The 27,154-nt window shown below is 40.7% G+C and overlaps 1 protein-coding gene across 5 annotated transcripts in view; it reads left to right on the top strand.

Moving 5' to 3' along the window:
- The first annotated feature begins 3,119 nt into the window (after nucleotides 1-3,119).
- SEC16A (SEC16 homolog A, endoplasmic reticulum export factor) overlaps nucleotides 3,120-27,154 on the top strand; it is a 40,557-nt gene continuing 16,522 nt past the window's right edge. For 4 of the 5 annotated variants that reach the window (XM_077836276.1, XM_077836279.1, XM_077836277.1 and 1 more), the window contains exons 1-13: nucleotides 3,120-3,244; nucleotides 10,684-14,602; nucleotides 15,465-15,610; nucleotides 17,898-17,986; nucleotides 19,102-19,237; nucleotides 20,168-20,366; nucleotides 21,650-21,827; nucleotides 22,764-22,906; nucleotides 24,095-24,156; nucleotides 24,409-24,547; nucleotides 24,955-25,197; nucleotides 25,608-25,705; nucleotides 26,632-26,713. In XM_077836276.1, the coding sequence (XP_077692402.1) occupies nucleotides 10,763-14,602; nucleotides 15,465-15,610; nucleotides 17,898-17,986; nucleotides 19,102-19,237; nucleotides 20,168-20,366; nucleotides 21,650-21,827; nucleotides 22,764-22,906; nucleotides 24,095-24,156; nucleotides 24,409-24,547; nucleotides 24,955-25,197; nucleotides 25,608-25,705; nucleotides 26,632-26,713 (5,355 nt within the window). In that variant the 5' untranslated portion in view covers nucleotides 3,120-3,244; nucleotides 10,684-10,762. The remainder of the gene's footprint in view (nucleotides 3,245-10,683; nucleotides 14,603-15,464; nucleotides 15,611-17,897; nucleotides 17,987-19,101; nucleotides 19,238-20,167; nucleotides 20,367-21,649; nucleotides 21,828-22,763; nucleotides 22,907-24,094; nucleotides 24,157-24,408; nucleotides 24,548-24,954; nucleotides 25,198-25,607; nucleotides 25,706-26,631; nucleotides 26,714-27,154) is intronic. The other variant, XM_077836280.1, reaches the window with a different exon arrangement.

Genomic DNA, 27,154 nt, shown 5'->3' on the forward strand with positions numbered 1-27,154 from the left:
TTGTAGCTTCTGAAAGCAGTAACATAACAAGCATCTTGGTGTATTCAACTGCCGCTCAGACAAAATAATTTTTGATCGGCTTAATTTCTAATAACCCAGTGCTATTAAAGCCCCATTGCACTTCAGTGATCCATTCTATAACCTTTTGGTAACTCAGTGAATCTTTCTAGGCATACTTACTACAGAACTTCCAAAATCTTTGCCTTGAGAAACCAGACAGTGTTCTACGGATGCAGTTGACTCTTTTGAGTAAACTTCTAACTAGTATTGCTCCACACACTTTAGAATATTGGTGCAGAATGACTCTGGAAAATCAAAATATCAGAGTCACTTTCCCCCTTTCTATGCTCCTTAAAGTAGGCACCTGACTCAGTTGAAAACAAAAAGAATAGGAGGACTTGTGGCACCTTAGAGACTAACAAATTTATTAGCGCATAAGCTTTCGTGGGCTACAGAGCTTATGCGCTAATAAATTTGTTAGTCTCTAAGATGCCACAAGTACTCCTGTTCTTTTTGCGGATACAGACTAACACGGCTGCTACTCTGAAAGCTGAAAACAAGTTTTCCAGCATCCGCCTTGTTGGAAGGGCGTGCTGTATAATGAAGGAAATGGAAAAGGTTGGTAGACCCACATTTCCCTTTTAGTTGGATGCTAATTTTACAGGTCCAACTAGGGTGACCAGAAAGCAAATGTGAAAAATCAGGACGGCGGGGGAGGGGGGAGTAATAGGAGCCTATATAAGGAAAAGACCCAAAAATTGGGACTGTCCCTATAAAATCGGGACATCTGGTCACCCTAGGTCCAACATTCCACAGACAGTGCTCTGCCTCACCCTAGCGGATCTTCTTTGCAAGTTCATCTCTTCAGTAAAGGCAGGTCTATACTTAAAACACTGGTACGGCTGTGTGCAGTGCTTCAGTGAAGACGCTTCTACACTAAAGGAGAGCCTCTCCTATTGGCGTAGTTAATCCACTTCCAGGAGAGGCCTGCCCATCAACATAGCGCTGTTGGCACTGGGGGTTAGGTCAGTAGAACCACGTCACTCGGGGTGTGGATTTTTCACACCCCTGAGCGACGGTAGTTATACCAATGTAAGTTTATAGAACAGACCTGGCCTCAAAACAGTCTATATGGTCCATTCAGCCCTTGACTTTCCTTCTGAAACTGTCCATGAGCTTACCTGTTGTGACATTGGGTTTTGTGATATGGACACCTGCCCGCTCTTAAAGTTGAAATCAAAGTTCAGATCCAGGATTTTGGCTCTTGCACATCTCTCCATAATTTACGAAACTAACAGCTTATTGCCTTATTTCACATATCTGCAATGCTACAACCCCACAACAGCCAAAGCCACCCCATAAGCTCTTTGGGGCAGACTGTCTTTTTGTTCTGTGTTTGTCCAGAACCTAGTGTAGTGGGGTGAATGACTGGGACTCCTAGATGCTACCTTAATGCAGTAATAATTAATAATAATATAGGAACTGGCACAGATGACTAGGCCTTACGATTGCTAAACCTGAATTTCCTTACTTCTCAGAATAGTTTGTGGTATGGCGTGCTTCTCGAGGCTGTGTGAAGACGGTGAAACAGGCAGGAAGATTGCTGGCCAATGACTCCCGTGCATTGTGTTTATTGTTCATTGTGATGTGATTCTATGGTGCTTTGAATTCAGAGAATGTATGCGAACTAAGAGGAGTTTATTGCTCTGTGGTTATTGAGAACACTGAGCAAGCTCCTGGCAGGAAACCACCTGATTATTCTAGTTGCCTTTTCTAAATGGAGCTTTCCGGGTGAATCTGCGGGGGCAGAGCCCTTCCACTCAGACGCTCACATTTCAAGAAAAACGAAAGGGATGGAAAGGAAGGTAGTGGAAACTTCACATGGCAGAGAGACGAGATTCTTCATTCTCCATTTGGAGTTTGCAGTCTGGCCTTGCAGTGACAGCTGGGCTGGGATCCACAAGTCAAGGAGGGTCATCAGCGAGCAGGGGTGAGAGGAATCGCTGGAGCCAGGTTCAATAGGCAAAGTCGGGGTTGGAGTCCGGCTGGGGTTGGAGATCATAGGTAGTGCTAGGCTGGAATCAAGAGGCAGGGTCAAGGTCCGAGTGGGGCTGGGGTTGGAGAACAGCGATCAGGAGACTTCAGTGAGGTTTGGAATCACAACAGGCCAGAAGTCTATGTGGTTGCCCAGACAACTTTCTAGGCGGCCTCCAGGGTTAAATAGTGCATTTGGACAGGCAGAGGGCCGCAGGGCATTGTCACGCTGCTCTCCTGGGCAGTGCTTCCTGCAGCGCCTGCTCTCCCTGGCGTTCCCCGGCTGTGCCTGGTGACACTGTGGGAAGATCAGCCAGCCCTGGCTCTGCGGAGTGGGGTTCTCGTCACACAGATCCTTACAGTTTAGTCAGAGATGTCTAATTATCTGACACCTCCTCCAGGCATCGCCGGCACCTGGGCTGTCAGCGCAGGGGCTGACAGCGCTCCCAGGCCATCCCCGGGACACAAGCTTTCACCACCACACGCACTGGAGGGCACAGGCAAGAGGGGAGGGCCCCTAAGGCTGTGCAGTGCAGGGGCCACTGGGGGAGGTGGGCACCTGCTTTCCTGTGTTTAATAAGGCATTGCCTGTCCAACACAGGTGGGCAGGCCAGGCTCAGATGCGGCTTGGCATCATGGGGGGGGGTCATAGTGTCCCAAGGGAGATACGGTCTGGTTGGGCAGGTCTGACGAGATGGACTGGCCCAGCCCGGAATAACAGGCTGAGCAGGTGAATCCTGCTCAGGCCCGTCAAGGCTTCTCCAACCTCCCTAGGTGGGGCTCGAACCTGTATCCTCACCTCTCCAGAAGCTGTATTTGTTAGCGTGCCCACCTACCCTCAATGCGCATGCGCATAACCCTGGCGGCCTTCGGAGGACACCCGCCGGTGAGCGCCGAACCCTTAAAGGGATGGTTACATTTTCTGTCCGCCGACGCAGCTGAGTTTACACCCGCCACCGCCACCCGACGAACCCTTTAAGCAACTCAACGGGGTGGGGAAAGAAACAAAATGTGTGTGGCCTCGAAGCGTACGCGCTGCGTCATCGCGTGCGGAGCGTGACACGTCGGCGGCCGGGGCCATTGGAGCCGGATGTTCCAAGATGGTGGCGATTGTTGGGGTTGCGGCTTCTGTGAGGGGGGGAGGCGTCTGCTGCTGAAGGGGCTTCGCCTGCTGCGTGCACCCCCTGGGGGCCGAGCCGGGTTCCGCCGGGTGAGGGGAGCGCGCCGGGAGCCACCTGGGGGGTGGGCTGGGGCGGGCTCGGGCTGCCACTGGTTGGGGAAGCCTGGGGGGTGACAGGGAGCGGGGAGGGGTTGGGAAGGTGGAAGCTTTGGGGCGACAGGGAGTGGGACGCTTTGGGGGGGGTGGGAGGGAGTTTGGGGTTGCAGCTGGCCGGGGAGAGGGGGGCTTCGGGGCGGAGGGTGACAGGGAGTGATGGGGTGGAGTAGAGCCTGGGCCGGGGACTGGTTTCAGGGGCATTTGAGAAGGGAAGCAGCTTTGGCCTGGGAGATTTGGAGCCACAAAGTGAGAAAGCTGGATGTCAGTAGGGTGCAGCCTGGCTGGTGGGAAGCCTGGGGCATGAAGAGATGTGGATGCTGTTATGGGAGAAGTCTGGAGGTCATTTGGTTACGTCGTTTGGGCGGGGGGGTGGGCATAGCCTGAGGAATGTGGCTCAAGACTTGCTGGGCTGTGGGGTTCAAATGCGTGGGCAGCTCTTCACATTGAGAGAAAGGATGGCCCAGTGGCTAGGATGCTACCTTAGGATTTGGGAGACTTTGACGCTCTGCCTCAGTTCTGTATCTGTAAAATGCAGATCTTATCACTCCCCTATCAAATAGGGATGTTGTGAGGTTAAATAAATTAAAGGTTGCAAGGCACTTATTGAGTAATGGGAGACGTACAAGTATGATGTATAGACAGTAGGGGTGGAAGGTCCAGCACTGGGTACTTCAGGGACTGGCTGTCTACGATTACCCCCAACTTCTCGTATGTATTCATATTGGTCCCCAGAACATGGTACCTACCATGTTCCCACCCTGGACAATTCTGATTTTTCTCAGGGTGCCTTTGTGGCATGTAAGCAACAGAAGCAGCTGTATAAAAGGGATTTCTTGGAAATCCTGAAATTGGATTGGGGTCCCTGATGTGACACTTCATGATATTGCGACATGGTGGTGCTCAGATGTTGCAATGTATGGGTTTATACTGTAAGATGAATTTGCAAAGATGGCAGTTGAAGTTTCTGCCCCTCCACCTATTTGATTGTGTTTGGGAAACCCAAGCTCCACAGTAGGTTAGAGTGTGTATGATTGCAGGTCTGTCTTGTGGGTAGATGTAGGGTATTAAGGCTATTTTGAAAGTATGTCCCTGAGTGTAAATGTTTTTGTTTCTTTTCAACAAGACATTTAAAATGCTCTCTTCAAAACCAGAGTCTCCCTTTTTCAAACGGTTGTAGCTTCTTAGCCATGTGCATAATTGAACAGGAGAGACTTTGAGAACCTGCTGATGATGGCTGAGTATTGCCTGAAAAAGTTGGGAACCACTGACCTAATTAACTAGTAATTTCCTTTCCAAAGTAATGGAAAGGTTTATGTTGCTGTTGTCTGAGGGCTGCATGTTCAGCTCTATGTTCTTGGTTCCAGGAGCATCAGAGCAATATTTGCATTTATGGGGAAGCTGGTAGGAAGTGTTTAGCATTATTGTTGCAGTATGATAGTGTTCCACAGTAATTTAGATGTCATCCATGCATGCAGGAAGATGAAGTGCCTGTTCTGGACAGCTTATGGTTTGTGGCCCTGATCCTGTAATTGGATCCGTATGAACACAGGGGTTTGCCCATACAAATCCACTGCAGGATTGCGGCCTAAGATGACCAGTAACGTATAAAAGGTGTGGGAGACTAATAAATCATACCGTTGGATTTTTAAAAAGTGTTCAGTTACTCTGCTTCTAGTGTTGGAGAAAAACTGTCTTGCAGCATAGGATTAACTTAACACTGTAGCCACTGGTGTCCTTTTTGCAGGGTCTTCTGTGATAACACAGTGAAATCTGCGTTATCCGGCAATTTACCAATCCGAAAGCTCGAGAAACAGGCATTTCTGATATCTCCCAATACAAATCTTCAGTAGAGTTGCCAGGCTACCTGCAGGGCTTCCCAGAAGTGATGACATGTCTCTGCTGCTCCTAGGCAGAGGAACAGCCATGGGGGCTCCGTGCACTACCCCTTTTCTGAATGCTAGCTCTGCAGCTCCCATTGGCCGGGAACCATGGCCAATGGGAGCTGCGGAGGTGGCACCTGTGGGCAGAGGCAGTGTGAAGAGCTGCCTGGCCGCCCCTCTGCATAGGAGCAGCAGGAACATGTTGCTGCTTGTGGGGAGCCACCCGAGGTGAGTGCCACCTGGATCCGGCACCCCGAAACCCGTCCCGTGCTCCAACCTCCTGCCCTGAGCCCCCTCCCGCACCTAAACTCCCTTCTAGAGCCTGCGCCCCAGCCCTGAGCCACCTCCCTCACCCAAACTCCCTCCCTTCGTTGGTAAGTATAACTCTTAGTTAACCACAATTTTTGACTAACCAGCACCCCCCATTCCCCCAGCATGCCGGATAACAAAGCTTTTAGTGTTTCAATTCAGTTCACAAGCTTTTATCTCTTACTTTGCTTGTGTCCAAAGCATAGCAGAGATGTTGAGAAAACTTTGGATTCCTTTCATCTCAGCCAAAACTACAGTTGCCTGTAGATCTTGTTTTGATAGTTAAAATTGCTTAATTGGGGCTGTTTTGCTCATTGAATAAATTATGCATAAAATATTTATGACCCAAGATCTTCAATTAGAATACTGATTACAGATTTATCTAACTGTATTTGTGCTGTTTACGTATTCCTGCAGTGATGTTGACAAACTCGTGTACTAGATAACTAATTTAACTACTTTGGTTTGTGTGTATTGTCGTGTCATTGTGCATGGGTTACGGTACACGAAGGAGGTACACAACTCTGAAAAGCTCTGTGGAGAAAGTAATAGGTCTTCATTCATTGTTCACTGCTTCATGATAACATTTGTCATATTTCACTTTTCATAGTTGCCATTTAAGCTCCACAGAAAATCCTAACATAAACAAAGAGAATTTTTCCAGATTCTACCAGGGTGTATCATTTGGTCCATTAAGATCCTTTTCAAAGAATTAAGAAACCTGTAAAAACTGACACCATTTTAGTTTTGATCATTTGTTATAAGCTTTATTTAGCTAGGCTGACTTTTGGGTAAATGATCACCTCAAGTACACCTGTTGCATTCAAACTTCACTAAGTGTTGCAGATGCTATTCAATGAATTTCATTGGTTTCTTTTCTGGGTACAAATCCTGATCCATTGCAAAAATTCAGTTTTCTACGAAGATGCCACTCTTGACACACAATAAGTTATTTATATTCATATGATCTTTCATTTTTATATCTTACTGTGAATTGCAAGAAATTTGTGAGATGGAAAAAAAATCTTCTATGAGCTATTGTGCATGCTTAAGTAGAGAACTGTGTGTGAATAATGCATGTCTGAAACACTCCTTATGCTGTATTTTTTTGAGTAAACTGACTTGGGCTATGTAATAACATTAGTTAATGCAGAATTGGATATAGAATTAAGTTCAATATCTAGTCAGACACTAGATAAAATGCAGACATAAACGTTTTATCTTTTGTGGCTCATACTGAAAGTTACATGTGGTGGTGGTGATGATGTAATAACCCTCAGGACATTATTAAATTAATTAAGAACACCAAACATATCTCTTCATAATGCATGTTGCTAAGAGGCAACAAAGAAAAAAAAAGCTACAGTCTGGTTCTTGAAATTGCATTGTGATCTGAGTTTTTATTAGTTGGCCTCTGGAAAGACAGTCACATGAGCTTTCAGTGGAATTATTTTTCACACTGAGCGATCGATTCTGTAAACATGCTAACAAATATTACTTTGAGCAATCTCACTGACTATGTTGGCCCCTCAGTTTGACTGTTCTGAAATGTATTCATACATCTTTTAGATATTACTTTAACTCTTAAAGCTTAAGCCTAATTTTTCAGAGTTTAGCTATATCTTTTTGGGGTGTTCTAATGACTTTTTTTTAAACAGTTCATTTTCCTTCGTTTAGGTGTTGTCTACATGGGAAAGCTTTTTTAGTATAGCTAAAGGAGTGAATTTAAGCTGATATAGTTGTAACGGTATAACTCCCTGTTCGAACCCTCTGGCAAACTCTCCTAATGGAGACGCAGTTTGTACACGCAGAAGAATGTTTTGGCCAGTATAATTTACACAAGTTCCCTGAAGAAAATAAGTTATATTGAGAAAAGGAGTTTGTTATTATAAATTACATATACGCTAGGGCTTTTGCCGGCATAGCTATGTCTATCGGAAGTGGGATTTTTTTTTTTTTTTTGCCTCCTACTCCTAACTGTCATAACTATATTAGCAAAACTTTCAAGTGCAGAGGAGGCCCAAGAGTGGTTTTTTTGCTTTACTTTATGTTACTTGGGGAAGAGGTTTAAGCTAAATCAAAAAAGCCACTCTTACATTGGAGTAAGTGTCTACATTGGGTTATCAGTGTAGCTATACCTGGATAGCTACGCTTTGGTATAACTGGTAAAACTTTGTTTTCGGTAACCTTTTCTGGGGCTGCCCTTTTTATGCAATTGTAGATTTTCTGTAGTCACTCGGTGACTAATATTTAGTAGGCCACTGTGCCTTATCAACTAGTAAAACTTTTTGAGATGCAAGATTTGCCACCCTAGATGTGAACACTCTAGTTGGATTAGTTTTGAGATTATTATGTAGCCATCATTGTTCTCACTTATTAAAAACAAAAAAACCCTTCTGTTAATTTTAAGTTTTGGAAAAAAGATTTTTTTTCCAAATTGATATTGTGGATTAAAACTACTTGCTTTCATCATTTTAATAACCTGCACAGTTTGTGTTTTTAATCTCTTACACACCTTTTCTACTTGCTGTGTACGATCTGTTTATTAACTTTGATCCAGAAAAGGATGCATCCTCCTGGCTTGGGCCTCTAAAATAAGTTTGTGATTAGAGTTCTTTATTTCTTTCTGAGATCCACAAAAAAGAGAACAAGTAATTAATGAAAGTTGGACTCTTCGCTAATTTTGAATTTACTAATTATCCGTTATTACAAGAACGCTGAAGATATTAGTGTTTTGTGTGTGTTTGATAAAATATTGTTAGGAACAAAGTCCCTCTCAGAAATGTGAAAGTCAACACCTACATTCTAAAACAACTGATTTCTCTACCCAACTACATTTTCAAAAACAAGTTTTTGGGTAAACTAAAAAATTTGTAAACGGGAAATAGACATTTTGTTCACAAGAAATTATGGTTTCCACTTGAACTATTGTCTTACATTTCTGGTTTCCACTTTCCCATGCATTGCATGAGAACAGCTAGTACAATGAAAACACAAATTTTAATAATTTTAGTGTAAAAACCTGAAAACTTAACTGTGGAAAAATAAATATAAGGGGATGTCCAAAACAGATTCTTAGAAGCATATTCATTTTCTAAGTGTGTAGAATCAGGAGCCGCTGACTAGGCAGGGTTTCCTGGTAACATCCTGGTTGGCAGTAGTTGTGCCCTGCTGGAAAACCTTCTCGCAGATATCAAGGCAGAGAGAAACTATTACAATATTTTGAAAACTCTTTGAATTGCAACTAATGTTCCCTGACATGGATTAAGCATGCAACTGTTTTAAAAAAGAATTTTAAAGAAAAATTGAAGTTATGCCTGAAACTAACAAATCTAAGTTCAATATTTCTATTCAAAAGCCTAGCATTAACTCAATTCTGCTCCTCCTCCCCATCCTAACAAAAGATTTACATTGGATATGAAGCAATAACTAGAACATTGTAATGGGGTGCGTTGACCCTTTGGTCCCCATGGAGGGGGACCCCGATAGCAGACCCCCTCCTCAATGATCCCACATAAAGAAGGGCTGCATTACCATGACCTACGAGCTACAGTAATACAAATAATAAATAGTAATGAGAGATTGTATTGATTAGAAGCCAGGGGAAGTTGCCTTTGGGAAATATATAAGGGCTCTCCTGCTCATTGGCTTACGTGCTTTGTGTTTTTGAAGTTTACTGATTTTAAAGCTTTACAGAATGAATGCAGCCAGAGACTTTTTGCCAAGATTATATTTTGATTAAGCTGAAACTCCAGAGAGGTTTTTGCATTTAACCCCTTCTCTAGCTGCTTAGCTCCTGACCCATTCACAAACTTTGTTCTGTTGTAGTTTCTTAACGTACAACTCTTACTATCAAAAGACACAAGTTGCTTAACCGGAAATTTAAAGGTGGTTTTAAATAGATTATTGCCATTGACTTTGGGAGTCATATTGCTAAAACGCTGCACAATTCTTGGTTGCCTTTTATTATGAAGGATAAACAAAAATGTATCCAATAGATGACACAACTACTGTGAATGCTTTTCTCTCCATGATGTGAACTACATTAATAGCCTATTTCTATTAAAGAAAGGTCACACTGTATAGTACAGGACTAGTAATAATGCCCCATATCTCATATAAATCGCCCTGGCTTGTTTTATTTTAATTTTTTTTAAGTGATACAGTATTATAAATGGAAAAATACAAGGTCTTAACTAACTTACGAAAACTGGTATTGTGCAACCCACTGAATTCTTACAACCGATATCAGTGAGTTTGAGTTGAGATGGAAAACTTCCAGAACAGTCCTGTTAAAATTAACCAGAGAGCATATATATTTTGACGAACTGTACAGGAGAATTTAGACTGTATTTTAAGTTTAAGATACTCTGCTTCTGGTAATGTCTTCCTTCCCTTCCTCCTTCCTCATGCCCCAGAATGTCTTGCAGTGATAAAAGTGGAACGCGCTGAATTAATGCAAATAACATTTTGTGTTGTTTGTATGGATTTCTTTCTGAAAGTAATATGCTTTTATTCCATTCATACAGCTCTTCCTATGTTTAAATGCAGTTCAAGCTAAAACGTTTTCTAAGAAAGTATGGGAAGCTGATAGTTTTCCTAACTGAGCGTTTCTTAATATCTTCCACTAGTGCACTACCACTAACTGGTGCTACCCGTGGTGGGAGTGCTAGGATAGCTCAGTTGCTGATGTTTTGCCACTATATTGTCTAATCCTGCTGAAAGCAAGTCTAGACATGATGGTATAAATGTCACTACACTAGTGCTACCCCTGGTGGAGCTGTTAGTATGAGACTTTACGAAAGAGCTCCGCACAAGTGTAAAAGTCAGTGTAAACACTGCCTCGGTCCAAACGGTATTTAAAGACATTTCCCTGTAGGTTTTTTTTTACATTGTTTTTAAAATGGCTTGGCTTTATTTGCACTGACTGGGCAAACAGTGTTAGATGGAACCTTGTGTATAAATACAATTATAAGTCTAGTGTAGTGAAAACTCAATGTGTGAAATAAATATACATTCTGGAAAAACTGGCAAATATTCTATTTTTGGGAATCCTGTGTCTTCAGCAGATCACTTTCTGAAAATTCTTTCTTTTAGGGAAAAAACAGAATTAGTTTTTTTTTAAATGCTGAGTTTTCTTATAGTGGGATGTGAAACTAATTTGTCTTATGTTCTCCTTTTCAGTGTGGGGAAAAAGGAAAACCTGTCTACAGCATTCATTGGTGGTTCTCCAAACAGCATTTGACTTTGCTAGAAATTCGTCATGCAGCCACCTCCACAGACAGTTCCAGCAGGGGCTGGTGGACCTCCTCCTGCAGGAATTGCTCGGAACACGTATTGGCGAAACAGCCCATTTAGTAGACGGGCAAATGCACCGGTCTCAGGAGCAACTGCCCCGGTGCAACCTGTGACAGACCCTTTTGCATTTGGCAGGCAAACTCCACAAGGTTCCCTGTTAGGTAATCCATCCAAAGGCAATCCCCTGATTATGCCAGGTCCTGCTCCATCAGTGTTTCCTCGTCCAGCTGGTGTGCATTCTTCTCAATCATATGCAGGGGATAATTCTCATGGACTGCCTACATCTTTACCAACATCTGTATCTCAACCAGGAATAACTTCAAATACATTTTCTAATGTGGTGACTCCTTCATCACCAGCACATATTATAAATAGCACTGCAGAAATCCATCAAATGCATCCAAATGCAGAACATGGACCCCATAACTCTTCAGCACAGTCGCTTTATAATACAGGAGCAGCACACGAAAATTCTCTCAGTGGACATCCGGCTATGGCGCATGTGGCAAACAGACCACTAAGCAGACAAGATATTAATAGGGATCCAAGCAACACTAGTTCAGTGCCTACAATAGCACCATTTCTCCCTCCACCTCTTCAACAAACCCCACCTCAGTGGAGACCCATTCAAGATAACCTGCAGCCTCAAGTTCAGAACTACTGGCCCTATACTGAGCCACCTTCTCAGAATGCAGTTTATAGCGTTTCTCACTCTTCTGCTGTTAAGTCCCATCTTCCTCCCCAAGCAAACGTGCATCAGGGACCCGTACATCAACATATTCCACAAAGTACCATGCAAGCACCTTTGCCCATTGGTGGTGAAAAGAATGAGATAAGCAGCTTCCCAGTTGCCAACCACCATGTGAACAACTTTCAGCCTGAAAATATGTTTAGACAGAATGTAAGAATGACTAATCCTTGGCCAAGTCAACCTTACCAAGAACAGTTTTACCCACAGCCTCTTTTACCAGATGCTGGTTTTGTTAATCCCATCATTCAGGAAAATAACCCACAAAAACAATCTCAAAATGTGTCTGAAACACCAAGTGGATATACATCCACAAATGCAGATTCAGGAACTATCTCCATGTTTTTCAAAGGGGATGAGGCAGAAAATGAAGAAATACTTTCATCAGAAAAAAATGATCTGTCCGGTAAAGCTAACTATGATGCTTGTCAGCTAAATTCAGGACATATGTATCACCAACCACTGCATCCTCAGCAAGCTGCAACTAGTGTTCTCTCTCAACCAGAGATTAGCACAGGCTCAGCTAATGAGACAGTGCAAAAGGGAATGGATGTCCAATATTTTTCTAAAACTATAAGCAGCCAGCATGACACACAGACCAGTAAAAACTCTATGTATATTAGTGATGACAAAGCAAATGATAGCAAAGCTCATGAGAATGTTGGGTCACATTATGAAAATGTTGAGAACCTGGAATGCATTCAGAATCAAGAAGTTCTGCCAAGCGAACCACAGAATATTAATCGCTCGTCCCCAAGTGTAGGTTCTGATCTGTACAGATATGGGTCATTACCGGGGCAGTTGCTTCCAAAGAACACCATTGTGAGCCATGCAGAAAGAGGACCAAATCTAGAGGCACCCGACTTGTTACCTCATCCGGTCCGATCTGATAGTGTATCCTCAAACTACAGTAACATAAGCCACAGGAGTGTTTCTAGTTCAACAAGACCTCAAGAGCTTATTGGTACATTTATTCAGCAAGAAAGTGGGAAGCCTGATGAGGAGTCTTCTGCCAGTTTCTTTAAGCAGATTGACTCCTCTCCTTTGGGAGGAGATTCGAGTGAGCCAAATGTCAGCAAGAATTACCATAGTAATCTGTCACAGCCTCAAACTCCAAGTCCCCCCAAACCTACAGGAATATTTCAGACAAGTGCAAATAGTTCTTTTGAACCAGTAAGGTCCCATGGGGTTGGGGTAAAACCTGCAGAGGTTGACCAAGCGAAAATGGTGGTTGAACTAAGAGAGAACCACCCAAACCAAAAGAATACTAAGAAAAGTATGGCTATGCCAGCTGCCTCACCAGGTAATCTTGAACAGCCGCCAGATAACCTGGAAACTATTTTCATGCCCCAAGTACATCCATTGCCTATTACAGTCACTGGTGAATCTGGAAACATGTTGCAACCTGCTAGTGGACCTGTTGTGGAAAACATACAATTGGTACCTGAGAAAAGACCCTCAACTAGAGCACAGGGAGCAACTAAAAAGTGTGAGAGTCCAGCAACAACTCTCTGGGCTCACAATGAGTTACCTAACTTTGGGGGTAATGTCCTTCTAGCCCCTGCTGCTCCTGCAGTGTATGTACCTGCTAAACAGACAGTGGAAATTATTCAACCGCCCGAAGAAGGGCTGTCCAATCAGCAGCCAAATAAACCAGAGTGTGTTCCTGTGCAGCCATCCCAGCCTGGAAATGTATCTTCTGAAAACCTTGAGAATCCTCCCAAAATGGGAGAAGAGGAGGCACTTCAGTCTCAGGCAAGTTCAGGTTATGCAAGTTTGTTGTCTTCTCCACCCACAGAATCTCTGCAAAATCATCCTATTTTGATTGCCCAGCCTAATCAAAGCTATAATTTGGCTCAGCCAATTAATTTTTCTCTTTCTTTATGTAATCAGCTAACCAGGAATGAAAATAATCTTTCACTGAAAGATCCTGGAGTTGAAGATAAACCCGTAACAGGACTCCAAGCTCCACATGCTGGTGGGATCCTCCCTGGGGAAGATGTGTCATTGTCTGTGATGCAGGTTGGATCTTCAGTTAATATGCCTCCATCTTCTAATCTGTCACATTCTAATTTATTACAAAGCCCTGTTAATTCTTCAGAAATCACCTCAAATCAATCCACAAATTTGATGCAACCTCCATCTCAAACTCCAGTTAATTTGGCTCCAGAAGGTCAAAAGAATACTAATTCAGAAGGTTGTCTGCCTGAATTTGCTAGTAAACCAGGATCTGACTCAGCTGTTTCTCCTGGGACAAATCTCCCCAGTGGAAATGCAAGTGTGGTGTTAGTCCCACCAGTGTATACCATGGTGCCTAATAATAATTCTACAAATGACTCACATAGTCATGAAGAAAATTCTGGAGCACTTGATTTTACAGTAATACGGACACTGGACAAAAGCAAGACCAGTAATCCTGGACAGATGCATAATCCGTTACTTTCTTGTGGTCCAGTATTTCCTCAACAGCCAGTCAAACATGCTAGCCAGATGGGGCCAGACACACATGACAAACAACATTTCTATCAACAGGTAACAAAAGATGTGCAGCTTCAGGCTCCATCAGACAGAGCCACACAGGGGGCATTGCTTTCTCAGCAACAAAAGCAGACTGCTCAAATGCCGCAAACAGTACCTTCTGGGCAGTCCTTGGTTCCTTCAAATTATCAGATGGCTTCAGGAATTAAACCTACCCAAGCACCACAGCGACAAGAGAATCAGATGCCAACTAATAGGTATTATCCAGCGGGTCTCCCAGAGGGTAGTTCAACACAGCCACCAACAAGCTATAGTCAAACAAGTGCTGATAAACAACCATTTTCTGGTCAGTCATTGAGTGCTCCAACTTCATCAGCATCTGTTACCACCAGTCAGCGAGCCATGCCAACCATGCAGCAAGAGCAGAATCCACCACCTTCTCAGACTCCTCAGGATGCCTGTGGGCCACCACAAAACCCTTACTACTATTACAGACATCCTTATGATGCTTATCAGACTCCATATCCACAGCCTTACCCTCCCCTGGATCTTAGAAGTTCAGCTCATCTCTATTACCAGGTAGAGCAGGAACTTTTTTCTCTTCTCTCATAATTGTATTGATGTTTTTAGTAACTTTTTTGTCTTTGAATCCTAATGAAGTGTTTGAAGTGATCAACAATATAGCATTATCTTGAAAGATTCACTTTATATTTCATTATAGAGAGATATCACAATGTCAATAACATAATGCAAGAACTCAACAAAACTGTAGGTAATGAGAAAGTAATGAAAATGTTACCAAAAAATCCTTCCAAAGGCTAACTGGCAGCTTTAAGCTAACAAACATGATACATATCTGATGTCAGAAAGCAGAATCAAAATTCATAGAAAAATAAATTTACAATCAGGAGTGTGAAAACCCAGACTTATAAAGACAGAACTGAAAATGGTGGATAAATTATAAACAGATTTAAGATAGAAATGAGTATTAATACTGTTAACTTCCAGGAGTGACAGTGACTGCTATCTAAATACTGTTTTCTGGGCCTGAGTGAAAAAGATGGTGGTTTCAACCTTGTCCTAATGGGACGGATGTCCAAATCCTAAAAATGCCCTACCTCCCAGGTGGGACTATTGACAATTTCAGAAGTATTTTCGTAAATTGGGTTTTAAAGCACATTGTCAGGGAACAGTGTAGCCATCTGTACCCTTTGTGGCAAGATAATACACTTCAGCATCCATGGTTGTCAATACAGCATCTTTCGTGGGTGCTAATTTCAATTTTTTTAAGGTGGTGGGGAGAGGAAGAAGAGAAATTGAGTGTTCAGAAAGGGGTTAGCCATAGCAAAATGTGTGCAGGTTTTGTTTTTGTTTTATTCCTTGTCAGATTTTCAAACTTTTTAACTTACTAGTTGGTAATATATAAACCTCTCTTCTCGAGGATGATGTCTATGGACAATATGGTCCCCGCTACCATCACTATGGTAGAAGCAATGCTGCCTATGTGGAGCCTGGTGGTTATCGATATGGTGAGCCTGAGCGTCCTAGTTCCAGAGCTAGTCAGTGCTCTGATAGACCTCCTTCTAGGTATGTAATTAGGGAACTATGCAAAGGTTTAGTGTGTCCTGATGGATTAAATTTAATTATGCATAATGAACTTTTATCTTGTGTAGCTCACAGTATGGGAGCTAGATGATGGAAATGAGTCTGTCAATATAGACAAAACATTCTACAATTTAAACTACACATGCTATTAAACACATAATCCAAAAGTATGAATTGCAGATTGTTTGCTGCTTTTAGAGGTGAGGGAACACAATGCCATGTATAAAATGACAATGGTAAGATTGCGGTCATCTCCTTACTGCTCCTTAAGCCTTCCTTCATGCCCATTTGTAGGCTGTCATTACAGTCTTATTCCCTTTAGAGGGGGCTCAACAATAGCATCAGTACTGATATTCTCTATTTTCTGTCTGTCCACTGAGAAAGCAATGCAGGGTACAGCCTCTCATTAGAGTTTAAGAGTAACGTTTACAAAGCTGTGTGTAAGCGGTACATTCTCCAATCCTGTTAACAAATGACATTTCTGCATGTACCTCCTGGGATTTGCTTTTGAAAAAATACCAGTACATGTTGCCGACTGAGACATAGATTTTTGTTCTCAGATGGGAGAGAGGCTGTGAGTCAGATAAAAAAGACCACAGTTCTGTATCAGGTCAACTTTTCCAGTGATGACTTTCACTGTGGTGATGTTAAACTTTTTAACAATTAACAAATAAAATAAAATGAAGGAAGAGGATGAACTGAAATTACTCATGTCAGTCAGGAAGCAGCCAGTTACCCTTCACAAGGGTAACTAATTTATAATGAATATTACATGAGTAATTTATATGAATTTTTCATCCATCACAAGATGTTGCTGTAACAATGACAAAGAAGTCGACAGGCTTTGAGAGAATGGATTGTCCACTGGAAAGCATGAACCTCACACCAGTTGCCATCAGCTATATCTTCAGTAATTCTGCTATGGAACCTCCTTCTCCTGAAATAATATTTGACAGCCTCTAAAAGGGAATGGAGGAAGTTATGGGTTTAAGGAGCAGTACAAACAGCTGCAATAGTCTTGTGCACATCTGAACCTCCAAAAACAGTGAGAATTTATGGTGAGATGAGTTAATGGGGTTGCTTTCTCTTGATAGCACTGTTCTCAGGGCACATAATCACTATTACAGATAGTATTTCAAAACTCCTTGGAATCACAGCCTTGTAAAATTATTCTTGCCCACTTACTGTAAAAAATGTTTGAGATTAATAAAATTTAGTTTCTTTATCATAATAGAGAGCAGACAAGTAGATTTTTGTTTGGGTTGATAAATTTTCGTGTCAGTTTCTGCAATAACACAATTTTACTGTCCCTTCTGTCTAAATGTTTTTAATGCTTTTATAAAGTTCATATCTGCCCTGCTAAGACTGAGCAAAACTAAATTATTCTTTTTTTTATTTTTAACCAAAATAACATTTCTTCTGTTAAAAATCAGTGTTTTATTGCACAATCCTTGATATAACTCATGGTCCTGGCTCACAATGGTAGGTTAAGATTTTCCAAAGACACAAATGGGAATTGGTTGCCTTAGCTACCTTTTGTGCCTTTGAAAATCTCTCCCAAAGTAGTCTAGGTTGACAAAATCTTATCAGATCAAATTCACTCCTGCAAGAGTGGATGCTGTCTTTACAAGCTTCCCACTCACTGCTACGCTGCTTGCACCTCTCTTGACCTATTCAGGCACTCACTGAGTGTACACTACCAATTATGTGAGTTTGTGGTGTGGACAGAGACTTTCAGATTCATTTAATTGGTGGCATTGGTTACTAAAAATTAATCCTGCAGAAATGGAAAAGTTGATCCCCACCAAACATTTGTGCCTGGTTCAGTAATATGGCTGACCTCTCATAGCTCTAGAGCTGAGAATCGTTATCTCAATACCTAGTTAGCTATACTGGCAGCATCAGTAGAGAAGCCAGTAAGAATGCCAGTTGTAGTAATGGCTTTTGTGATATGTTTAGTTGTCCATAAGTGACTGGACTGACAGACAAATCTGTTCACAAGCCACTAAGCTATTGTATGGTAACAATTTTCAGTCACTGATGGCACGGAATGATTTGTATTAGTGATGTTCTGGTATATAGGCTCTAGTTCCCTGAACCTTCCACTTCCTGTAACTGCATTTTTTTAAAAACTATAACGCTAGAAATTTTGTTGTCATAGTGAGTATAAGCAATATCAGCTGTGTCTATCCTCTAACAACTGTAAGAATAGTCACTATGCCTCTTTTAATCATGGTATTTTATCGCCCGTATTTTTTTCCTCTTTCAGACAGGGGTATACTGAAGATTATTATAATCCAAAAAGTGGTTGGAATGATTACTATGCAGACTACTATGCAAACCCATATAATTATGGAGGTACAGTTGGACAATGAATTCTAAATTTTTCTGAGTAGTTGGTTCAGAAAAAACATGGGAAGTGTATTAAAATTAGCATCAGAGAACTGTTATAAAACTAAACTTGTCTTTTACTGAAATTGTCATGTTTTCCACAGCTAATGAGAATAAAGCTTTCAGTTTGTTGAAAACTGATGTCCTGCATTGCAGTGGTCCTTAATGCTTTGCTGTCATCTCTGTATCCTTGGTTCAGTAGGAGGGAAAAGCAGAGAATTACGTTTGAATTCATTGTTTTGATTCCCTTTTTGACAATGAGGAAAATGATCAAACTTTTCTTTTGCCTTCATTTATCATGGTAAAATTATACGGTGGCACATGTATGGAATTGCTTGCTGTAGTGTACAACATATATCACTGTGCCCACTTGTGCCTGAGCAGATGTATTGTGGACAAATTCTTCATCACTGGAAAACTAGTTAATTATCAGAACATAAATGGACTACCTCAAAATATAGTGCTCTGCACAAATATGCCCCACAGTCACCCATGGGGTAACAGTGTTCTGGAGATCAGTCCTTGAATTCTATCAGACCAATGTGGATAGGGGATTCTAGAGGCAATTCTTTCTCCTACTCCAAGACTACCTCTCCTCCAAACTCCAGGATTTTATATTGAGGGTTTCCATATCTTCTTGTAGAAATAATTTTATCATAACTTAGCCTCATAGTAATTTAGATGAAAAGATCTATTAGATTGCAGAGACCATCCCTTTGAAAGAGTATAGTATAGTATCCAGAAGAGGTACATAACAGTAATCTGATAACTACACTTGGATATAACCAAATTTATCACAGGGACATGAAATTGATAAATAGCTTTTTTGCTTACAGTTCAACAGTTCATAACTTTTATTTGATCTCATCTGGTTATGGCAAAATGTATGAGTAAACATATTTCTAATAAAATTAGTATCTCAACTTTGTTTTGAAAGCTTTTTTTAATTGGATTTGTACAGTAGTTATCTCAGATGTTAACAAAACATAGGTGTATGCATTTCAGGAGGGAACAAATAGAGAAGTTCTGTGAGCAACTAACTGGGCAAAGATTTTAGATTAAACCCGTTCTTTTTTTTAAAGATCCAAGTCGCTGGGAACGTTACCCATCAGCATATGACTCCAGATATAGAGATCCCAGAAGTTATGACCAGAGATACTGGTATGACACTGAACAGAATCCATACCAAAAGAGAGAGGCATATCCATATGATAACAGGTTTGTAATCCGTGCCCTGTATTTGTAGGCTTTGAGAGCTGGCTTTTTAGTGTAATTTACTGAAACTTTTGATTATCCAGAAAGCTTCAGAGTTTCAAGTTATTCTGTAAAGTTCTGGGCAGCATTTTTTTAAATTCATTTCAAGGGAAAGTGTCTTACTCTAAGTAGGCAAATCTATTGCATGACAGACTATAAAAATGTTTGAGGTTTAAAACAGGATTTTTTTCAAGTGTTCTTTATCAGTCTGCATGTTTTCTTTATGGCAAGGAGAATTGTTATGGAAATTGAGGTACATTGGATAAACCAGCTTTGAGAGAATGATTTTAGGAAATAGGACTTGTTTTGTAACTAGCTTTTTAAATGACTTAGTACAGAGTCTAAGGAGAAACCAAAGTAGGAAAACGATGTTCTTCAAATTTTCTATCTTAGAAGGATTCAGAATGGGATATTTGTCTTAATTTTGAAAAACCTAGATTTTTGCAATTAGTCTCTAAACAACATTTCAAGTTGAAAGGGATACTGTCAGGGTAAAATCATGTCTTTTTAAAAACTGATTTTTATACTTTTGCTACTAACGCGTGATTACTAAAAAATTGAAACGCTGCTCCATTGTTTGTTTACTTTTTGCACTTCGTTTTGGACAGTGAACACAAGATTAGTCAATTTTACTTCCTGGTTCTCATGCACTTGCTATAAAGCTGGGTTTAAATCACAGCAAGAAAATATTTTCAAGGGAAAAAATAACTGAAGATGTTTCTATTAAATCAGGTTTTGGACTGTCTACTTTACAAAACCTATACCTGTGGCCTAGTTTGTGACATGGTCTCTTGAAACCGTACTCTCTAGTTAATGGACACAAATATCCACTGAAGTTAGTTCTTCCCAGGATACAGGTTCTTATCTCTATTTTCATATTTCATTCCTCTTTAGACAAGACCGATATGAAGATCACTGGCGATATGATCCTCGCTTTGCTGGAAGCTTTGATGATGAAACTGAGCCTCACAGAGACCCTTATGGTGATGAATTTGACAGACGAAGTGTCCACAGTGAACATTCTGCCCATAGTCTCCGTAGTTCCCACAGTGTTCATAGCCATCAGAGCAGCTTCAGTTCTCGCTCTCAGCAAGTGAGTTCATATGAGTGCATCATGTGTTTGACTTTGTTCTGTTAACCTGCTTGATGTTAGGAATGGGGTTACCTGACAATCTCTTGGACAAAATCTCTAGCAGCTAGTGGAAGATCATAAACGTACAAAAGTTGCAATTATTTCTGTTCTGAGCTTGGGTAATAGAGGCGCATTTTGAAAGTTCATATTCATCAACTAGAGACTGAACATTGTGCCACAGTGTATGCTGGATTTTTAAAATATTTATTTGGTAGTTCTTCGAGACTTTGATTAGAACTGGGGCTCAAGTTGTGCTTGGTGTTACATAAGAATGTAGGAAGAAATGGTCTCTTTGGTTAAGGGCTTGATCCTACAATTCACTGGGAATGGGAGCACTGTGTCCACATTTCTATTTTTATATGTCCTGTTCCTCCCAGCATCACAAGCATAAAAACTAATACTGGGCTGAAACTTGGAATACATGTAAAGAGTCGAGGCTGTTGGATTGATATACAGAACAGTGTTCTACTGTAAGGTTTTTTTAAAAAAAATAAATTACCCTTCTAATTTTAAGTACAAATGCACAGATAATTCCATGAAACATTCTAACTGGTAGATGATTCTTGTATACTGTTAGTAGGAATTTCCATCTGCATTATCTGTGGTCTCATATGTTAACCTTCCAGGAATCCAAATATAGTTTTAAATTTAGTCATCCATTTGGGAGCCACATGTTTCTTTGATATTGGACATGGAGAACTGGAGGTTAACCAGGCATTTATACGGAGTATCCATACTCAATCAAGACGGATTTTCTCTTAAGTCAGGAGAGGCACTAAGAAAAGGTTGTGGGGTCGTTCTGATCTTGGCTGAGCTGTGGGTGAAGCAGCACTATAGTCTGCAAATCATTCTGTGAATTTTTATTCTTGGCAAAATACACATGCAAATAATCATTTAAAAAAAGAGCGGGAGGAGTTGGCAGAGCGAGAAGTAAACCCACAAGTGCAGTCTGAGGCGAGCAAATCAAATTGTAAGAGAGGAACGTAGGGAAGTAGAGCATTAAAATAGACAAACTATTTTAGCTCAAGTCCATTATACCACTTCATTCACTGTGCAGCTTTCATAAATCCAGTGAAAGTTCTGTGCAACTTACTATATTAAATACTTGTAAGGAACCCATATAGTTGCTAAATGAGAGATAAAAAGCTCCTCAGTCCTGCTTGCCACATTATTCAGCCCATGTGATTCTTTCCCCTCCTGCTATTATGTCTTTAATGCAGCAATTACTAATATGTTCTATTCAGAGCCAGCTTTATAGAAGCAACCATGATCTGACCGCTAATGCATATGAAACCACCACCCAGCCAGTCTCACTTCACACAGATTATCCATACAGCGGATACCCTGCTAATTTTGATGGTCAACAGCCTTTTACAGATTATGGCTACTCAGCTGAAACTGGATGGCCATCTGTAGAACAAGGTATTTGCAGAAATGTGCGGGAAGGTTGGGTTGAGAGGATAGTTAACAATTCTTTGCTTTTGTGCCTTTCATTCAACTTTTAAAATGCTTTACAAACGTTTATTGAACCTATTGGTAGTCAAGACACCTGTGTTCATAATAGATGTTAAACTGATAACAGTTGAATGTAATGTTCCCGATTTGTAGAGTCATAGAGATGAGCTATACCTAAGTTAAGTTTTGGTCACTGTGAGGACAGTCCTTGCTTGTTCCATCCTGGGTTGTCACTGAACAGTTCTGTTATTTTATGGCCAGATATTAATTGCCACTGGTTATGTATTAAGTACTGCACACTTATTTTGCATTTGTCGGGTTTGCGGTAGAAGCATGTGTATACTAATGGGATGCTGTAAAACTCTCTTGAATCCAAGCATGCGTTGAATTCAATCTACTCTTAATTCATGGAGAATCTTTAAAATAAACATAACTTAGAAACAATTCTGTTTATATAACCTTTTGATTTTTCTATTCACCTTGCTTCTTGCAATTAAACAGCATTGTTTCTAAATAGTTTTTCATATCAAAAAGTATTAGTAGTTTTTAAAGAAAATATTTGTCAGAAGTCCTTGAAAACATAGAAATGCACAGAAATATACTGGGGATTGACAAGCAATATATCTCTTATGGGAAAAATAATGTTCAAGTTCTCTGTACAGAATTTTTTCTCATGATTTCAAATTTCTGAGGGGTCTGCTCTCAGTACTGTGTCTTGCATTTGATAGGACAGTATAGCTATTAACTTGTTGAAGATGGTGTTTAGCCAACTTCAGTAACTAGTTTGTTTCATGTCTGCTTTGATTGTGATAAGAACTATATAGAAAACTAAATTAAACGTTAATAACTAAGTTGCTGAAGGGTAATTAAGTCACTTGATTTTGATGTTTCTCTCTACTGTAGTCCCATCAAGACCCTCAACACCTGAGAAATTTTTAGTGCCTCATGTCTGTGCAAGGTTTGGTCCTGGGGGCCATCTGACAAAAGTGCTGTCAAACCTGCCTTCAGAAGGACAGCCGGCTTTGGTTGAGATACACAGTATGGAGGTAAAGCAAAAGTACACCAGGAATACAAACATTTTATGTTTATAAAATCTTGTTTTTTTTCTAAAGGGAAAATAGGGCACTTCAGTTATGTTATGGCTTTCTGTTGTGTGTGCATTAGTTTACAGAAAAACAAATGTTGATTCTTTGCTTCTGTAAAAATTTCCTTATATTTTCACTTTCGATTTCTTCCGCAAACCCATTTTTCTCACTATGGCATTTGATTAAAAAAGAATTTCCAAGTCCTAGGAAGGTTGGGGGTCTTGATTTTTGTGTACGTACAGCCATTGATTGAGACATGAGCGTTTGTACCTTTCTCTTGCAACTGCGACGGTGATGGTTTGCCATCTTGGTGTATGGCTACACAGCCTGTGGCAGTGAATCTCTGAGCCCGGGTTGTCAGATTCAGGCTCATAGGGCTTGCACTACCATGCTAAAAGAGCTGTGTAGACATTGCAGCTTAGCTCTCAAGCCCACCTCATCCTTAAGCTTCCGAGCTTCAGCCTGAGCCACACTATCTATGCAGCTATTTTTAGTGCAGTAGCTCAAGCATGAGTCAGTTGACCCAGGCTCGGAGGCGCGCTGTGTAGACGTACCGAAGTTGGAAGGAGATAAGTACCTTGTGTGTATTTCCCTTTCTCTTGTGACTCCACCAGTGGGCCAAAGGAATACAAAGTTTTTGGTCACCAGAAAGATGTGGACAGATTGGAGACGGTTCAGAGAAGAGTAACAAGTGAGTTGCAGGATCTGATTTATGGGGAAAGAGTAGAATGTGGCCAACATGACCAAGATAGAACACAATTATCTACGAGTATTTGAATGGTGTACACAGTCAGGAGACAGAGGAATTATTTAGAATGTCACAAGGAGATATGAAAAGGAAAATGTAGACTTAATACCAGGAAAAACTTCCCATGAGATCTTGTGCTGTGGAATAATCTCTCATGGAAATTAATTAAAATATTTAAATGGGATTGGACAGGGCCCTAACAAACATACTATAGGGAACACAGCTATGCTGTCCAGGAGTGGTAGATTAGATGACACCATAGGTTATGTGTAGCTTTCATTTATTTATTTAATTTTAGATACACTGTTAGGTACAAAATGAATTACTGTATAAATAGTGGAATTTATAGATGTAAGAGCTTCTCATCATGCTTTTATGGTTTGTATTTTTTTTTTTTTTAGACTATGTTGCAACATATGCCAGAACAAGAAGAGATGAGAGCCTTTCCGGGCCCTCTTGCTAAGTATGTTTTAAGGATTTGATAAGCTGTTTTAAAGTGTTCTCAAGCTTAATATTTCTTTGTAATTTTGCATGGCCACAAATAATAGATTTAAACTGGGTTTGATCAGATATTTCTTATCTATATTCCACAAGCCTAAATGTTGTTGGAGGTTTGACTTTGCTCTGTTCTACGTATTACTTATTATTGTGATGATGATGTCTGGCACTTCATACTGATTCATTGTTTCATTGCATACTTTTCTTCCTCTTTCAGAGATGATACCCATAAAGTGGATGTCATTAATTTTGCACAAAACAAAGCCACACAGTGCTTTCAGAATGAAAATCTAATTGACAAAGAGTCTGCAAGCCTGCTTTGGGATTTTATTGTATTGTTGTGCAGACAGAATGGGGTATGTCTTATTTCTTAAATCTTTGTAAGCTTTCTCTTGATGCCCTGAAGGTCAGTTTTCAGAGCCTTTATCTTTAGGCTTTAGATAAGAATCTTAAGATATAACAGCTCCATTTATGTGAAGGCGGCAAGAATACGTAAGTTTTTTGTACTGGGCCAAGAATGCAGGTCAAAAGCTCAAAAGGCAGGTATTCCTCCTTAATCTTGCTGCTTGAAGTGCCAAATAAGATGAGAGCAATGAGTCTTTATCTCTATAGTCCTGCTGGGACACCTGAGTTGGCTAATCCAATCTTATCTCCTTTTGTCCAACCCACTGCATCATTTGTGTTAATTAACTTGTTAGACTTCAAGTGTTTGAAATAATTTGACTGAAATATTTTAAAGTAATTGAATTTGTTTCATTTATAGACCGTAGTGGGCACAGACATTGCAGAGCTTTTGCTACGGGATCACAAAACAGTCTGGCTTCCTGGGAAATCGCCCAATGAAGCAAACTTGATTGACTTCACTAATGAGGCTTTGGAGCAAGTGGAAGAGGAGTCTGGTGAAGCTCAACTCTCATTTCTCACCGATAGTCTTATAACCACAATTGACAGTCTTGAAAGAGAGACAGAGAGATTCAGGGAACTTCTGCTTTATGGTCGTAAGAAGGTGAATGGTCACACTGTTGCTTAAAGTACTGTTTGAGTTTGTTTTTTTTACTTGGATTTTTTGTTCCAAAACCCACGTATCCTTAAAGCCCTAGTGGCTTGCATATAATTAAAATGTCAGGTAATAAAAATGAAAGCTAGACAAATATTAATGTATATAATATGTAATATTTATAGTACCATCAATGTCCTTGGCGCGCTACAGTAAAGAGACAGATTCCCTGCCCCAAAGAATTCACAATTCAAAGCCAAATTATATTGTAACACACTAACATGTGACTTAATGATCATTTTCGGTTCATAGTCACAAGATATCTGCACTAGAAATCATTAGTACTTTGTCCTGAGTGGTATATTGAACTTGTTCCCCAGTAAACTAATTTACTTTTCATATGCTTTCTACATTAATAGGATGCTTTGGAGTCTGCCATGAAGCATGGATTATGGGGTCATGCTCTGCTTCTTGCCAGTAAAATGGACAGCAGAACACATGCAAGAGTCATGACCAGGTAATGATTTGCTGCTTGATGATGATGATTAGAATATGCTTCTAGTATGGAATAGCCATTCATTTCCCATTAATGAGGTAAAGTCCTGTGGCTCAGAAGTCGAGGCCACAATTATGATGTGTGCCTGTGCTTATGCAGGGATTCTGCTTTAGATGTATTGTCTGTGTGTTGACTTAAGTCATGTTGGAACTTTAGTTTCAGGGACTTTAGCCTTTAAAGTTAGACTTCATGGAATTGCAGTGACTGCTACAACTGTTGTCAAGAGCTATTCTGCTACCACCTTCACTGGAACGTGATTTCCTCTGTGGATCTTAAACCATGCCGTAAACTGACTTACTAGCTGACTGACAGATCTTCCTTGCTTTGATAGAATTATGCCATACAAACTATAGTACATTAATGAAAATGGGGGGGGAAGGGGGGAAATAGTGGAGGAATTAGCTGCATTTCACGTTTAATAAACTCAGATTTTCACACTAAAGTGATTAAATACTCTATATGTATGCTTGTCTTCCTTCAGAGTTTTGGGTGGCTATTTTCCCCACTCACTTTTGGGACTTTTAATACCCAAGTAATGTTATGCCCCCACTCCTTCTTATTTCGGAAAAAGCAACCATCTTCCAGCAAGGACTGTCTGTACATAAGAGCTTTTCCTGTCCTCCCACAGTGTCTGAAACAGTGTTACACCTGCTGGCACTAAGAGCCTGACTCTTGAGATTGTTCCTAGGCTTGTATTTGCATATGACTGTACTGCGGGTCCAATAATTTAGTCAGTAACTGTTTCAAAGGTGATTCACTGGCCAATTACACTTATTTCACTGCGGAGCTTTGAAAATGTACTCCTTTCTCAAGGCTAAACTAAATATAAAAATGTTAGTCGTGTTAACTGCTTACCTATAATTATTTTTATTTTTGTTTTTATGTAGATTTGCCAACAGTCTTCCAATTAATGATCCCCTGCAAACTGTTTACCAGCTAATGTCTGGAAGAATGCCAGCAGCATCCACAGTGAGTTTTAAGAATAAGCTTCAATTAAGACTTGTATATGTTCTGTTGTGAATTACCTCTTACAGCACACTAGCAATATGCTTTTACATATAACTGGGTTCCAGAAAGAATTAGGTAAGTTCATGAAGTATAGGTCCATCAATGGCTATTAGCTAAGATGGTCAGGGGTACAACGCCATGCTTTGGGTGTCCCTAAACCTCTGACTGCCAGATGCAGGGACTGGATGACGGGACGAATCACTCGATAACTCCCCTGTTCTGTTCATTACCTCTGAAGCATCTGTACTGGCCACTGTTGGAAGACAGGCTACTGAGCTAGATGGACCAGTAGTATGGCAATTGTTCTTGCATACCTGATCTAGAACACACAAAATATTCTAGCCCTTACTCAGATTGTAATTCTTATCCATGCACCCTTCTGTTCTATGGCTTGATGGGTAC

Source organism: Eretmochelys imbricata, chromosome 16 (genome assembly GCF_965152235.1).
Source record: "Eretmochelys imbricata isolate rEreImb1 chromosome 16, rEreImb1.hap1, whole genome shotgun sequence".
In the NCBI taxonomy this organism is placed as follows: Eukaryota; Metazoa; Chordata; order Testudines; family Cheloniidae; genus Eretmochelys; species Eretmochelys imbricata.